The sequence below is a fragment of the Rhodnius prolixus genome, unplaced genomic scaffold (genome assembly GCF_049639745.1).
Source record: "Rhodnius prolixus isolate KJV_2025 unplaced genomic scaffold, Rpr scaffold_3, whole genome shotgun sequence".
In the NCBI taxonomy this organism is placed as follows: Eukaryota; Metazoa; Arthropoda; class Insecta; order Hemiptera; family Reduviidae; genus Rhodnius; species Rhodnius prolixus.
In genome coordinates this window covers 14,998,821-15,015,009 of record NW_027411603.1, presented here as the reverse complement: position 1 = coordinate 15,015,009, position 16,189 = coordinate 14,998,821, and the positions used below count along the sequence as shown (strand labels likewise).

General features: G+C 32.9%; 1 protein-coding gene across 13 annotated transcripts in view; it reads left to right on the top strand.

Moving 5' to 3' along the window:
* Positions 1–16,189, top strand: part of LOC141453690 (uncharacterized) — a 493,018-nt gene that overhangs the window by 374,479 nt on the left and 102,350 nt on the right. For all 13 annotated transcript variants that reach the window (XM_074127187.1, XM_074127182.1, XM_074127180.1 and 10 more), the window contains one exon: positions 10,538–10,636. In XM_074127187.1, coding sequence (XP_073983288.1) covers positions 10,538–10,636 — 99 coding nt within the window. The remainder of the gene's footprint in view (positions 1–10,537; positions 10,637–16,189) is intronic.

Here is a 16,189-nt window from a genome sequence, read left to right as displayed (position 1 = left end):
CCTTTCCATTCCCTTCTTTCATTCGATCCTACCAACCTCGTTACTACTTGTAATTGACAGTTCTAACTCGGATTTACTGACGTGTTACTACAATTTTCTTCTTTAGATTTATTTATACCTTCCCTTTAGATTTTTAAATATTTTTCTTATGTTCAAGCTCTTTCAATCTTCACTCTATTCATGGTATTTTTAATTTTAGTGCTAACATTTTTTTTTTTTTTTTAATGGTATCTCAAATTATTTGGCGTCTCAGCTGTTGTGTTCGTTTTCGAGAAATTAAAATTAAGTGAGAAATTTCTCAAATATAGAAATGTTAACAAGCTTCATCTAAAAAGAAAAAAAAAAGTTGATATTTGCAAGCTTTCTCAGTTTAACTGCCAGATTTGAAAATTTTCAGCTATCATTCCAAAGAAATAATTGTATTTTGATGTGTGCTCTTCTGTTCCATCACTTTACCAGAAACAATCTTGCTGTTTCTGATGACTCTTCATTTCATCTGCTTATGAAATTCTCTTCTTCGTCCAACTGACACATTATTATTATTTTATTATTCCAATTCTTCGAAATGCGACGTGCGCTAAAAAGGGTTCGCTGTGGTAATAGAAATCAATATAGTAAGTAAAAGTAATCGCCTATTTTTTCAGGCGGGGCTTAACGTCCAACTACGAATTAGGTGTCGTGGACGGTGGCGGAACCTCATACTTTAATATATGCAATTTTTTTTAACAAATAAAAAGTAGTCATACAAGGGATTCGATCTGGAGATCTCCCACATACGAAGCCACGCTCTTGACCACTAGACCAACACCCGCCCCTAGAAGCCAATATAGTTTGCCTTGCATAAACTGGAGTTTTTCACTTTACGCTAAGAAACCTCTCTATCTATGCGTGCTGCATCCAACATCATAGCCCTCTACTCAATAATGAGAAAGTGCTTTCTTTTAACGGTGATCCTGACCTCTAATACGAGGAACTCAGTTTGAACCAAAAGGTTTCTCGAGATGATCAAGGGCGTCACCTGGACTACCTTCAATTAAAACTCACACTTGCGCTAATTTACTTCTGGTCTATTATTATTATTATTATTATTATCGTTATCGCTATTGTAATTACTTAATTTAAACTCACAGCTGATGAACATTTTTTGCGTCTCCATCAAGGTGAATTAAACTTCATTTTTGATTGCATGAGGAAGACAATTAATCGTAATTATTTTTAGTATAATTCAAGCATTTAGTGCTCAGAATTTCACGAATTCTTTGAATTGAATTTCAAGAATTGATTTGGTTAAGAATGCATTTCTTGGAGATTTACGTTTAAGGGCAGAAATCTATAAATTAATAGATTAATATATTAATTGTAGATTAGTATATTAATGAAATGATCTAAACGCCTTCTACGACTGTTTTATGTTACAAGTTAAGCGTTGATAAACAACTCCCTATGCCGGCGCTCCCTTTGTCGTCGGTCATGTTACAAAAGCAATTTAATTTTTCCTTTCCTTGCTTTTACGAAGCTTTTCTTTTATCTTCTCTCAGCTTCTGAGAAATTGAGACAGACTCTATTTGTTAATAAGGAGCATTAATGTTGCATGATTGCCAGTCCTTTAATCTCTTTAATCTTCAATCTCTTAATTAAAAAAATAAAAATAAAGTTACAGATAAGTCTAATATTATTTTTAATGAAGTTACATATACATTTTTTTGTAGGTTTAAATCTCGTTAAAAATCTGTATTCCCGTCTGGAGTATACCCAGTGACATGGAGGCAAGTCAGTATTCTCATGTAACAGACAACGGAGTGAAATCTTGCGACGCTCGTCTAGAGGCTGCAAAGGAGAGAAAGTCTACAGATAAAGGCACTTGGTTACTAAGAGGTTATTCAGTTTAGCAGATAATATTTACTTTATGGTGTCCTAAGATTGGAATCACCAACCTGGAAATGCAAAATGTATCATTTAAAGAACAAACATGAACCGAGATAAAAGCAAGAAGTGAAAAATGGAGAGGACCATAATAATTTAGCAGAAATACTAAAATTTAAATGCAAATGCAAAAATGTAAGTAATGTACTTTGCACCTAATTAACCAAAAAAAACTACTTGGCATGAAAAACTATCTTTGCAGAAACGAGTGGGTATTGCAGAATTAAAGTTGCCTGTCTAGAAAAACGTTATGAAACTCTGACTTTTACGATTTCCTGCTGAAGAATGAACTAAGATTGCCATTCAACTTATTAAATTTTTGTGCCCTTTGAGATACAGTTAAACACTTTAACAACTACAATCGGAAGGTAACTGAACTTATGGTAGCCTTGATAAAGAACAAAAAAAGCCAGCAAACTGTAAAAACCTAGAAGATCAATGGGTCACCTCGCAGAATACTTAAACCTGATATTGTGATCAAGTGCTATCTAGCCATTCATTAAGCTATAAATTCCTTTGGCTGCAGTACCAAGAAGATCAAATTTACGGCAAAATTTATATGTAAATTGTTAGTAACTTCTACACCATAAAGTTTTAAGATGAAGTATTATAACAGCAAGAACTTTAGAGAGTCTCAGCTCAAAAGTTCCTGGGGTTATAGATCAGAGCTATTATTATTAATATTATTATTACTATTATTATTATTAGAGGCATTCATTGTCCTCGTTTAAAAAAAGATCCATTAGAAATAAATGTTTTTTTTGGGGCCTCTCGTACCAAGCGAATCAGCCAAAATAAATGGTTAAAAATTACTAAATATCCGTGTCAGAAACTTTTCTAACTTAAGAAGTGGGTAACGCAATTTTACGTTCGACGCGATCGAATATATTGAGCTGTAATCCGTTTAATTATTTGATATAATCAGAATCAGAAATATTCATTCCTTGAAACATGAGTGAAAGAATTACTTAGAGTCAGAGTTTGGCTCTAAGTACTTACAAGAGTTTCGCGCTATATTTGGAGACCATCAATGGGCATTTTGGATTGCCTGCGTTCCTTCCTCTTTTTGGTGGAACCACCCTTTTGGAGACTGTGCCCTCGTTTATCATCCTCTTACATTGCTGGCCTGGCTTCGGAACATTTTAAGAAAAACATTGAACTCTGTGTGTGTAAGAAACAGAATAAAATAGTACATTAACTTTCCATGTCACATTACACAACTTTAGCTTCAATACCAACAACTCTAGGATTGTGGGCAATAAAATAAGTATTAATAACAAAAGAAATAGAGTAGAGGCGTGTCTAAGACGTTTTCAATCAAGTACAGAGTAGATTCCATTTTTTTTAACCTAATGTACATATAATCACTAAATCAAAATCTAATCACGAAGGGTATGACAAACCGTCATTATGGTAACTTGTAACTACAAGAAAGTATAACACCAATAATCATATTCTCCTTACTAAGCACACCTCAGTAAGATATAATCAATGATGAGGCCACACATCCTTGCAAAACATTAGAAGGAAGGTAACAAAGTAATCGCCTGTTTTTTTAGTCAGGGCTTAACGTTCGACTACCAATCAGGCAAAAGCATATACGTAACTTTTAAATTGTTTTTCTAACAAATAAATAATAGCTACATTCAAGATTCGAACTTAATTTGAACAAATCCACCCTTTAGAGAACTATGTCCAGAAGAAATTTACGAATGACTTGCATTTAACATTTCACGAAACGTAATTCTTTACATAAATCGAGCAAATTTCTGAAGTGAGAGACACTGGTCAAACAAATTGGGCCAAACTATGAATTTTTTATCTTATATATTTAATCTGTCCATAGTTCTGTTCAGTTCTCCTCAGAACTAGGGTGGACTGAGTGCGAATTTAAATTTTTGGACTCAAAGCAAATAATTTCTAAGACCAGCTTGTCTCGTTATTATTCGTCCTTTTACAATCAAGAAGCCAGGGGGAACAATTGAAATGAAGTGCGCCTTGCTGAAAGGCACCTTGCTAAAATAAAGCAATGGCTAGTGTTGTCTATAGAGGAAGAGGAAATAGAATTTTTTTAAGAATAAGTACCCCAGAGCCTTTAGTTTAAATTAGTTCTGAAAAGTAACTGGTGCGGTATGTGATTCGGGAACATTCCAAACGGAGATTTCCTTTGAAAACGGCACTTGGTTGTTCTAGGGTTGAGTAGAAGATTTTCCCTAAGAGTGACTGTAGTATTCAATAAGGGGAAACTAAGCAGCTCTTCTTAATAATCTGGAACAGTGGGGGGTGATCGTTTTATAAGAGGAAAGATAACATCAGATAGACTTGGGAAAGCAGACAGAATATTAAGTTCTCGTTCAGTGGCGGAAGTAGATGGATTATTAAGTTTTGGGGCTAAGCTAAATGTGGATCGGTCCAGTTTAAGGGAGTACACTAATACTAAACATTCTAGGGCTTCTTTTAAACATATTCACTTTTTTGAAAGTAAATACCATTTTATTGGTACATCCAAGAGAAATTTCTTCAAATAGAACTGTGCATTGTGCAACATGACGAAAAATAACTTCTGAAAGGTTTTTAGGTAAAAAATTAGAATTCTTAGTATGTTGTACTACAGACTTGAAAGAGCTGATACATGAACCAGCAAAGATAACTTTTTGAATAGATTTTTTCCCCCCTATACCTAGTTGCTTAATTATCTTCTAGAATGAAAACTCTCAAAAGAATGAAATATATTTAAAAATTATCAGCAGTTCTTCCGCCATCTATTGAATTAAAGCAAACAAAAATTTCTCTTGACAAACCATCATTTACCTATAGTCTTTTTTTTTTTTATACATTCCACAGGTATTGATGTGCCCGGTTAAATAATGTATTGTAAGGGTTATTTATGGAGGATGTGGAATTGTCACGTCCGTGGCTGCGGGTACCGCAGTCTAACAATCCGCACAATCCTTCACTAGCGATCGAAACTAATGTTCTACGCATACTGCTGTTAATGTGGTTGATACATGTATACAAAGATTTGGTTCAGCTCCCACTGGCAAATTCTCTGTCACACAAACAACAATTTCTGTTTTTTATAAACAACCAATTCAAGCAATGTATATTTAAGTAGACCATCTTATGTTTATCATTGTCCATTAACTGTTGTAATTAGTTTATAATTACTGGTTAATGATTATTAATTTTTCTTATTAGCATTTGTAATTTTTTAAAAGTAATTGTAACTATTTTGTCTCTATTTATTATGAACTTTAAATCATTAGGACCGGAAAATAAGATATGTACATTGAGTACATGACAAATATTTTATGTTAATATTTCCCTGGGAAGGGCGAAAAACCGCTGCAAGTTCACTTAATGTAAAGAGAAGCTTAAACCCATACAAATTTCAATAAACTTCTGTTTACACTTGGTTAGCTTTATGCGGCTTTTCCGCAAAATTCTGGCCCATACTATTAGCTTAGTCTTCTCATACTTACATGTACTTAGTAATTTAAGAAATATGTAGTTAAAAATACATGTTAGAAATTTACTTTAGTATGTTTTACAACTATTTAGTTGTCAATTTTTTGCGTTTTAATTTTTTTTATTATTATTATTTGAGATCAATTAAATTTTATTTTGCGCATTAAGATTTAAATTTATTGCAACATCAGTTAAAAATATATCACAATAAGATAAAAGACAATAAATACTAAATAATAAGTTTATAAATTCACAATTCATTTTCTATTATTTAGAAAACAAGAACAGGAATAGAAAACTTACCAGTTATTTAATGATAAATTACAAAGCTTGCTTAAAATTGAGCTGAAAAAATTTAGTTGGCTTTAATATGTCCGATTTTTTTCTTTTTTTTTTTTACTGATTGACAAACTTGAAAAATCTTTAAAACGTATAATTAAGGAAGGTGTTAGGTAAGCGGTAAGGGCAGTGGAGATCATAGATTCGAATCCTGCTACTTGTTTTTAAAGTTTTTCTTTTTAGGGTACTTTTTTGCTGTTGTTCGGTGATAGAAAGCGTTGACTCAAACAAACGAACTCTTTCCAGAGGTCGTCTGAGCCACTATATACGTATATACTGCTACCCAGCAGTAACACTCTACATGATACAGATGCTGATCTTCAGTCCCCAAAGAAATCTCAGGACTATTGGTGATTCAGTTGGTTAGGTGGATTGTCAGGAGTGACAGAAGAGGCGAGTCACTGAACAGATGAATTAGATGAACAGATCAATTAGTGAGATGAGTATGGAAACTGAAATATTTTGTTCTGGTGAATTATTCTACGAAGAGGATATAAAGGTCATTTTGAAGAGTAAGGTTTGAGGAGTAAGGTAGAAAAAAAGCATCATCCGCCCAAGTAGTTTATATTGGAATGTCTGTATTGTTCGTAGGAATGGCTCAATCACACAACTCCAGTTTAGTAACACTGACATTGCTTCAAAAAGAGTAATGTGTATATGTCAATCTTTTAAGGACTCTGGGTTATTAAGAACATCGTTCAAGAACCCGTAAAGAAGTTTAGTGAGGATATTGGCATATTAATTGCCCACTAACCTGCAGGACCAGTCATTTGTTGCATTTCAGGCTGATTTAAGGAAAAAATTGGTTTGTAATTATTGGATTTTATTCTTTACTTTAAAATAGGATTTGTTCAGTATTTTATTAAATTATTGTAACATTTAATATTATTTCTAATAATTAAAAAATACTAGTAAACACGGTTAATTTTTATCACATGGTCCTTAAGTAACCGAAATGAACCTAACATTTTCACTTTCAGGGCAGTTTACTGCTCTCCTGGTAGGGTCAAGTCTAAATAAAAACATATTCACCTTCTTGCGACTTTTAATTTTTGGGATATTCGGTTTAACAGGAAAACTTTTTTGAAAAATGTGTGTACAAACGGGTACTTGAAAAGAAAAAAAAAACGAATGAGAAAAGAATTTGAAATAAAAGAAGTAGATAATAGTGGTAAATAACTTTATATATTTGGTGTTTTTTTTATAAATTTCTGAGAAATTTTATAGGGGGCTCCCAGTATTGAAGGAAAATGGGCGAGGCTTCTTTGTATGTTTTTGAAAGTTATTTATTACAGAAAGTATAGAGAAAGAATGCCTTAAAATTACCTACAACTTCTTCACTCACTCTCGTAAAGTGTTTTGTCTATTGTTTGAAGTTGAAATATCTTCCTCTGGCTTTGAAAAACTTTTCGCTTCCACGGAGAGAAAAAAACTAAATAGTTGAGTCTTTTGCCAAGTAAAACTCTAATGCTACTTCCGAAATGATAGTCATCTTAGCAAAGTTTATTTTTTTAAAAAAAAAAAATGTAAATTCGTATTCTGCCGGTCATGGTTTGCTTGGATACATAAGTTAGAGGAGTCCGATTGAAAGTGTTAAGGACTAAATACGTAAGCAATTAAGATTCAACCCAAAAATTATTCTTTATTATAGTAACAGTTAACATAAAAGTTAATAAAGTAAAATATAAATCCCTACGGTATTTTCATGTAATATAAATAATTGCTCAGCTGACATAAGTAAATATGTACATAATACCTTCAAAAGGCTCTCTTCCTAAATGCGATTTTAGTACGTCTAGTTGAGTCTGTTACCCCTGTCTCCAACAAATTATTAGTTATTTAGAATAACAATTATTAGTAAATCTTTATAATTGCTTATAAACTATAGTAATGACTCCATGAATAATTTTAATTCGCATTAAAGTATATTTGTAGAAATTGCCCATTAATACAATCAAAGATATTTACTTAGTAAATGGGGTGGCGTGGAAAACCTGCTTCAGAAAAGTTCTGCTATAATTAAATCAGAAAAACATTCTTAAAGAGAAAAGTCCATATCCATGGCAAGAGCTTGAAAACGAGAGCACAAAGAAAGTGGAAATAGGGTTTTCATTTTCTCTTTGTTGTAAGGAGGGAAATGTAAGCACCAACCAACCCACTCCGTAGTTTTTCTTTTTCTATTAATATTTCTTTTACGCCGAGGAAAACCAACATCGTCCCGTTTTTAATACGATCTCCTTATCTCTTGCTCGTTAAACATAAATTAATTTTTTTTTTAAGAATACATTAAAATATGCATTCTTTTACCTTGAACTAAAAATAAAATTGAGTAACTAAATTTTTTGGAGTATTTGTCTTCTGAAGTTGGAATACTGAATGATAATTGGAGAAGTGTACGTAGGTTCTACGAGGGTCGTTTGAAAAGTCCGTGCAAAGTCAGAGAGATAGCACTACTAGCGCGTATCGAGGTTATGTTTAGTTAGTAGCATCTCTTGGAAGAACACATACCAAGTTTCAGCCAGATCGGTCTATTTCTTTGGCATTCGTTTGAATCGAGGAAGTCGAGTGATTTTCAAAAAATGTACGAAGAAGAATTTCGTGTGTTGATTAAACACTACTTTATGAAAGACAAAACTCCAGAAATCATTGATAAAATCCATGATATGGTGATGGATGACAGAAGAGTGAAGGTGCGTGAGATTGCTAGTGCTGTGGGCATCTCGAATGAACGGGTACATAATATTTTGCATCAACATTTGGACATGACAAAGCTATCCGCAAGATGGGTGCCGCGATTGCTCACGCTTGACCAAAAACGAAATCGTGTGAACTGTTGCAAGGACGGTTTGCAGCTGTTCCAGAAGAATCCGCAGGACTTTAAGCGTCGTTTCGTCACTGTGGATGAAACATAGATACATCACTACACTCCTGAGACCAAAGAACAATCTAAACAATGGGTTACCAAAGGGGAATCTGCGCCAAAAAAGGCGAAGACCGTTCCTTCGGCCGGAAAGATTATGGCGACTGTCTTTTGGGATTCGCAAGGAATAATCCTCATCGACTATCTGGAAAAGGGTAAAACTATTACAGGTGCATATTATTCATGGTTATTGGACCGTTTGAAAACCGAGCTGCAAGAAAAACGCCCACGATTGGCCCACAAAAAAGTCCTTTTCCATCACGACAACGCACCAGCTCACACCTCAGCAGTTGGTCGCAAAATTAATGGAAATAGGGTTCCAACTCGTTTCACGTCCCCCCTATTCTCCAGACTTGGCTCCCTCGGACTACTATTTGTTCCCTAATATGAAGAAATGACTGGCGGGAAAAAGATTTTATTCAAACGAGGAGGTGATTGCAGAAACGAATGGCTATTTTTCAGACTTGGACAAATCCTATTATTCGGAAGGGATCAACAAACTAGAGCAGCGTTGGACGAAGTGTATAAGCCTAAAAGGAGACTATGTTGAAAAATAAAAAAGGTTTACCCCAAAAAATTAAGTAGTTTTTATTTTTACACGGACTTTTCAAACGACCCTCGTATTTACCGTAGTAATGGAAAGCGTATTAGGTACTAATATTATTTGATTACAGTAAAAAAATAATAATAATCAAGAATATGAGGAATTAAAGTGACGAGAAACAATACATTTTGGAATTTTTTATGAAAGTGGAGAAAATTACTGAGAACTGTTGTGACAGTTTAGGTCAAAACACATGTGGTTTCGTCAGTGCAGTTGACAAAACATTGTGAAAGTATCCAACCTAAACCACAGATCTGGAGGGTTCAGACTGGGACCAGAGCTGTAAAAACACAGAATTAGTTGGACTTTTGTGCCCATTCAGAACTTATCTTCATTGTCAGTTTTTCAGTTTAGTCTTCGTTGGTCAATTTTTTTTTTACTTAATTTCTTGATTTGTTATTTTATTCAATAATTGTTTACTCGTTTGTATTGTTTACATCTTTTTAATTTTTCTGAAATCTTAAATGCATTATTATCGAAATCTGGGCGGGTCCTGAACCCAAGGAACTGTAGCTATAGAAGTTTAAATTCAAAAGCCTCATCTATTTACGAGGTCCAGGATTCCACCCATTACTAGTTTTTGGGATTTCATCTTTGGTATCATTCCATGGCCTAGCAATGGCATTGCCGGCTTCTTTAAAGGTTAGTAACCATTGTGATTAACAGTTGAGATTCTCAGTCGCCGAGTCAAAGAGAGCAATAGCTGAAATTTTGATTCATTCCGACTTTGTGGCTAATCCAGTGAACTCTACATTTTCCTTTTTTCACAAAACTCACTCATTTTGACATTTTCAGAATTTGCTACCAATTTCGTTTCCTGTTAATTATTTTTTTGTGTGATATTGTGAACTAACTTATAAATAAATAGCTGTTTCATTAATTATTAAAACTGTCCGGCAGGACAGTTGAATAAGGGTTGATCGTCAAAAACTGCAAGAAAAAGCGTAACGCTGAAAAACACCCAACTTTGTCAATTTTTTTCTCTTTTTTTATAAACGATAAAATTCCCAAATTTTCTTTAAATTATAGGGCAAACCCTCCTTTGTAGCTGTAATTTTTTTTGCAACAACCCAGATCTAATTAGCAAATCGAATGTTTATAGTTGATGTCGCTCTTACACTAAAAGGAATTTTGATTTTTGAAAATGGTGGACACGTAAAAAACATGTGAAATTGTGGGCTATATCTGCCTAAATTTAAGAGATTTTAAAAATTAAATAAATTTTTATTATATGATTTGTTAAATTGTGTAAATTATTATGTTAAAATGTTATTATTTTTCAGATTGCAAGGATGAATTGGAGTGTACCAGTCAATGCAGATACGATGGCCGAATAGAAAATGCCTGTATATGTGATCATTCTTCTGGCAGGATCTCTCAAGGTATCCTTGTCTTCATATATATATTTATATATATGAAGTTTAAATCACAATGAAAGGAGAAAATGGTTATCTTTTGTTTACTTTCTCATACAAGTTTTTATTTAAGCTAACCGAAAATTAATGGTGCTAACTCACTGATAAGTTACTTCTCTCTCGTTAATACAGCAAATTTGATAGAATATATAAAAGTAGTGCTGGTTATTGTTTCTGACCGATATATTCATTAGTAACTTAAAAACATTTTGCCCTTAATTATAGGATAGAATTGTTTTTTGTTCATCCTCAAGTGAAACTAGAAATATTTGATTGAGAATAAGATTTTTATAGTTGCGTGAAGAGCGTTTTACAGCGCATTGTGACCTACTCGTCTGTAAGGCGGAATTATTTTGTCTGATAAATGGATTTCAAATGAACGAATGAATCTCTGTTAGCTGGGTGAATGTCTAGACTGAAGGACATTAGGCAGAAGTAGCTATGTAGGAAACAATAATATTTTGGGATTTGGTATATTAATCTTGTCCAATTTTCCAAGTATATTCATTACTCAAATCAGAAATTTTGTTTTACTGTTTTGAAATCAGACTTCATTGCGTAATCTTTCATAATTATTCATTCCATCTTGTTTAAAATGTATTGAATGTAGGAGATCTGCTCTTGTAAGTTATCCCTTTCAATCTCCTGTAAATATCTGGTAATAGGGGATTGAGCTGCTAAACTGGCTTAGTGATTAATGATGTTCATTTTCACTAAACCTGTGATTCGAGCTTCTCTGGGCATTATATTTCGTTGAATAAAAAACACGATCTCAGCTTTCTCACTTCTGTATATAGTTCGTTTGTTGGCCTAAGATGATTATATATTATGATTATCGTATTTGAACGAACTTTGATGTTTGAATTGCCTAATTTCTGTGAATTAACGTGCCTCCACTGGTGACGTTTTTTTTTTTTCAAGGAACTCAGTTACACCCAAGTTATTTTAGTTATGAACATACTAATTCTTATTACAGACTAATACTAACAACTACTAAGCTTTCAAAAAACTTTAAGCTTGTTAAACTTTTGCCTAATATTATGAAGTTATAAACCAATTTTTTAAAGCAGTCAATTATGTTTCTATAAAAACATCAACATTATAGAAAGAAAGTTGGTTCTATTATTTACAAAAAGGCTGACTTCTAGAGTTCTGGGAAAACACATTCATTCAAAGTTAAATTTTCGCCTTAACAAATATTTCTTAAAATAAATTATTTAGTAGGACTTAACATGAATTTGTAATATAATTTGTTCAGTAACGTAAATCACTTCCAAGTCAACAATGTCAAATACGCAATTCTCTGCTGGGTAGGAACGGTGCTCTTTCTAACAGTACGCATCGGCAAAAAGTCTAGCTGCTGGCTCACGGCGAGCCCCAGCCTCGCCGCAGAATAAAACTGAAAACTATCTCTAATTAAAAAATCTAATTAATGTTACTGGCAGCGGAATGGCTCAACCTAATCGTTAACACCTCAATTGGGACATTCAAATCCTAGTGCATTTACAGCTATCCGTCAATAGGTGCTATTGGAGGTAGTAATTCTTAACTATTACATTTTAACAACTAGAATCATAATTGCTGGCGAGTTCTAGTAGTTTATGATTGTCCTGTTCTGGCTAATACGAAAACCACTCGCCTGTCGCTGCTTGTTTGTAAATAATATACATTCACAAATGCAGTAGGGTTAATTACTATGCTATTACTGTCTATTAATTAATTCATTTTAACCAACCTACTATCTACAATAGCATAAAGAAATAATATCAAAGCACCCGTATACTAGCTACATGTAATTGTACATTAGGTAGTTGCATCTAAGACATGTTAATCAGATATAAATTTGCTATCAAGTCCTTTTGATTGGAGTATTAAATTGCAGTAGCCTACTCTGATTGCAATCATACTAAGTAATCAATCATCTAAATGCAATAGAAGTACTTCGATTTACATATTATAAATGGAATGATGTTGACTAGAATCACTTTGACTAATTAAAGCGTAAAAATTGAAAAATGACTGGCATTCTTCCCTCTAGCCAGCTAAGCAATAAATTTTCATTAATAGAATAAAATTGCTTTTAAACATACAGTTGTAGGTAAAAGGTTTTACAAAATAAAACTTTAAACAGTGGTAAGAAATAGAAATAGAAACATTAAAGCATCTAAACTACTTTTTCACCATAGGACTTCTTATAATATCTCTCGCAGATCCAGAACGCAGTTTAAAGGGCATCTTCTAAGATACCGGGGCATTCGGAGGCCTTAAAGCTTATCTTAATCGGTCAACATTGTGGCCTATAAACTTTGATATTGACAGCAATTTAGAAGAGAAATCAGATGATTATTATTGCGTGATCAGTACTTAAGAGAGGAAAGCTATGTGTTTTCAATATTATTGACATTTATTTAACAATAATATTGACCATGATAGAAACGTATAGGGTGAAGGGAGATTTAAAATAAAAAGTTGATCTCATTAATTCAACGACGAGAATCCTAATAATCTATTTTATTAAGAAGAAGTAAAATAACTCAGTAATTGTTTTTATTGATCTATTTGTGAGAAAAGAAATTCTAACAAAATGATTGATAGAGCGTTGCTGGTTTAGAAAGTAAGCAGGTACAGAAGTAAAATTTTCTATCTGATAGATGTTTGTGTATAAACAGGATGATTACGATAAAGATTTAGCGAAAAAATTTTACTACGAAAGCTACTTATCAGTTAATTCTACGCACCACTTATAAACTGTTCTAATCGAAGGTGCAGAGTCACCATAATGTTTATCAAGCTTCTCTTTAGTCTCCTGAGGCGTTTTGCCTTTCATAAAGTAGTGTTTAATCAATACACGAAATTCTTTTTCGTCCATTTTTTTTTGAAAATCCTTGATTCAAACGAATGCCAAACACAAAGAAATAGACCGATCTGGCTGAAACTTGGTGTGTGTTCTTCCAAGAGATGCTACTAACTAAACATAACCTCGATACGCGCCAGTAGTGCTATCTCTCTGACTTTGCACGGACTTTTCAAACGACCCTCGTTTATCTACTTATAATTAATTCCTAATTCTTTTGATTAAATTATTGGCAGTTTCTCTCTCTTTTGCAAATTACAGAAATAAAATTACTAAGGTAAAAATAAGTTTCGCTTTATATCATAAAAATGTGTGGGAAGAGGACTTAGCCTCTGGGCCTGTTCTTGGTTCGTGCCAATAAATAAAGCAACGGTATGTAATACAAACATTTAGTGCAAACAACATTTGTACGTTACGCATAATTATAAATTCTTATAATTATATTGATCTAATAATGTTACTCTTAAAATTATATTGTCCAAGTCTGAATTTGTTAGAAATTGCTTTTATCTTTTCCTGAATTGAGTTTAAAATTGCGGCAGAGGAAATTAACTGTCGAGTTATTTATTTATTATCGACTGCTTGGCCATTACCGCCTACTGGCAACATTATTTTTGGCTAATATTCGTGTGAGGTGTTAATAAGTGATAAATAGGGATTATGGAGTTCATATTTATGGCATAATCACCCTTTCAAATCCTCCAAGATTACACAAATTTATCTGTACCCCGGACTGCTGAATTCATTCATAATTCAGCTTTGTTCCAATTCTGCACAATACAATCATCCGCCCTTTTGTGCCGAGTGAAGTTGCAAATTTAACATTCTATTTTTTTTTTTTGTTTTTTTTGTTTATCTCTTTAACCTTTGAATTTGGTTACTGTCTTTAGCCAACAACCTTATTAAGGTTTAAATTCTATTTAAATTGTCATTTAAGGGTAATGTACGGCCTCAGTATGTTCGGAGAAAGTCGGATAACAGTTTATAACAGAGAATTTTCCAATAACTGGAAAAAAAAGCCCTCAATCCACTTTTTCTTTGTCCAGAACCTCCAATCTTCATGACAGGTAAAATCTCAAAACAGCACAATATTTGCTCACAAAAAAAATTGTATAACGATATTAATATGCCAGTTTAAAAGAGCACCTACACCAGACCTTATATGTAATATATATTAAATGTATATTATTGTATATATAAGCAAATGTAGGATTCATATATTATATATTCAGTTTAATGAACATTTATTTCTTATCTTCTCAGTTATATTAAAAAGTTAGTCCACCCTGAACTTCCTTATCTTTCCTCATTTCATTAATCATTTTCCTTTTCTCTCTCACTATCTCTCCTATTTTCTATTTTCCTTGGGGATTTCATTGATTTCCATTGAATTATTAAATAGATTCAATAAATAATACTCTTCTCTTTTTTTTTAATTTAGAGAGAAGAGTTTGTGGTGAAAATCACATCTTTTATCTCTCCCTGGTGAGTTTTCCAGTGGAAGCACTTTTAATGTTTTATTTTTTTCTAAAACACTGCCTTTTTTACAAATTCATTTTTCCCTAGAACAGTGAGTGAATATAATAATTATTCATAACTTTATTTCCATCGTTTTAATAAATTCACTTTCCCTAAACACGAACATCTTTATCTCCTCTTTTGAAATAACGTTTAGAATAAATTTATCTGGGTAAAAGTTTTATCATTCCAGACGAGTACAAAGCAAATTAATTTTACTTTTTTGATGCTGGTAAGTAGAGGAAAGGGTATTGTGATCTTATCAAATTCTCATCAAAAATACCACTTATGGGACTCTCTCTGTATGAAATATATTTTAGCGGCTATTTATCTGTAAATAAAGTAACCGAGAATGGTGCTATCACTCGAATGATTTTCTCTTTCCTCTATTTATGAATTTACTTTTTCTCTAAAATTTAGTGCAAAAAGATAGTTGTAGGTGTTGTATGTTAGAAATGTACCAGGTAGCGTTGAATAGGGTACTTAAGTTTTTGGATTGATGTGATTGGATGCGATAAAGGTTCGAGTGAGCGGTTAGTAGTGAGTAAATACAACACAGATGTTTTTTGTTTAGTCTTGTCAGTTTCTAAATGTTTGTCTAGAAGTTTTTTCATAAGTTTTTTATTATTTAATCGTTATGTTTATATTTTCAAGCTCATTTATTTTGGCGTGTTTGGGCTCTGTTAAAATGTGGTGAGAACACTTACTCTTTGGCCTTTTCTATGCACATTTGCTTCATTTTTGGACGCGAAACCAAATATAGTTACAAGTCAGGAGTTTAATAGATCCTCTCATTTACCGCAGTTTATGTATTTAATTTTTTTTCTAAATATCGTGGATTAAAAACGTGGCTACTTAGCACTTGAACAACTTCACTATTCTTACTTCAATGATACTGTTAAGGGAAGCATAACATCTCAGATCCTCCTTAAAATCTGTTCTTTCGGAGGGAGAAAAAAAATCAAATGAAAGTGATGGCCGTAATAACACATTTCAAACCCAAAATACACCCTTAGTGGCTGTCTAAGAAATTGCAAAAAAACTCGGCCAAGCTGTTATATGTTCGCTGCAGGGAACTGATATTGTTTCATCACGGAATTTCGACAACGGTTGAAAACTAAACCATCATCATTATCAATATCACAGAG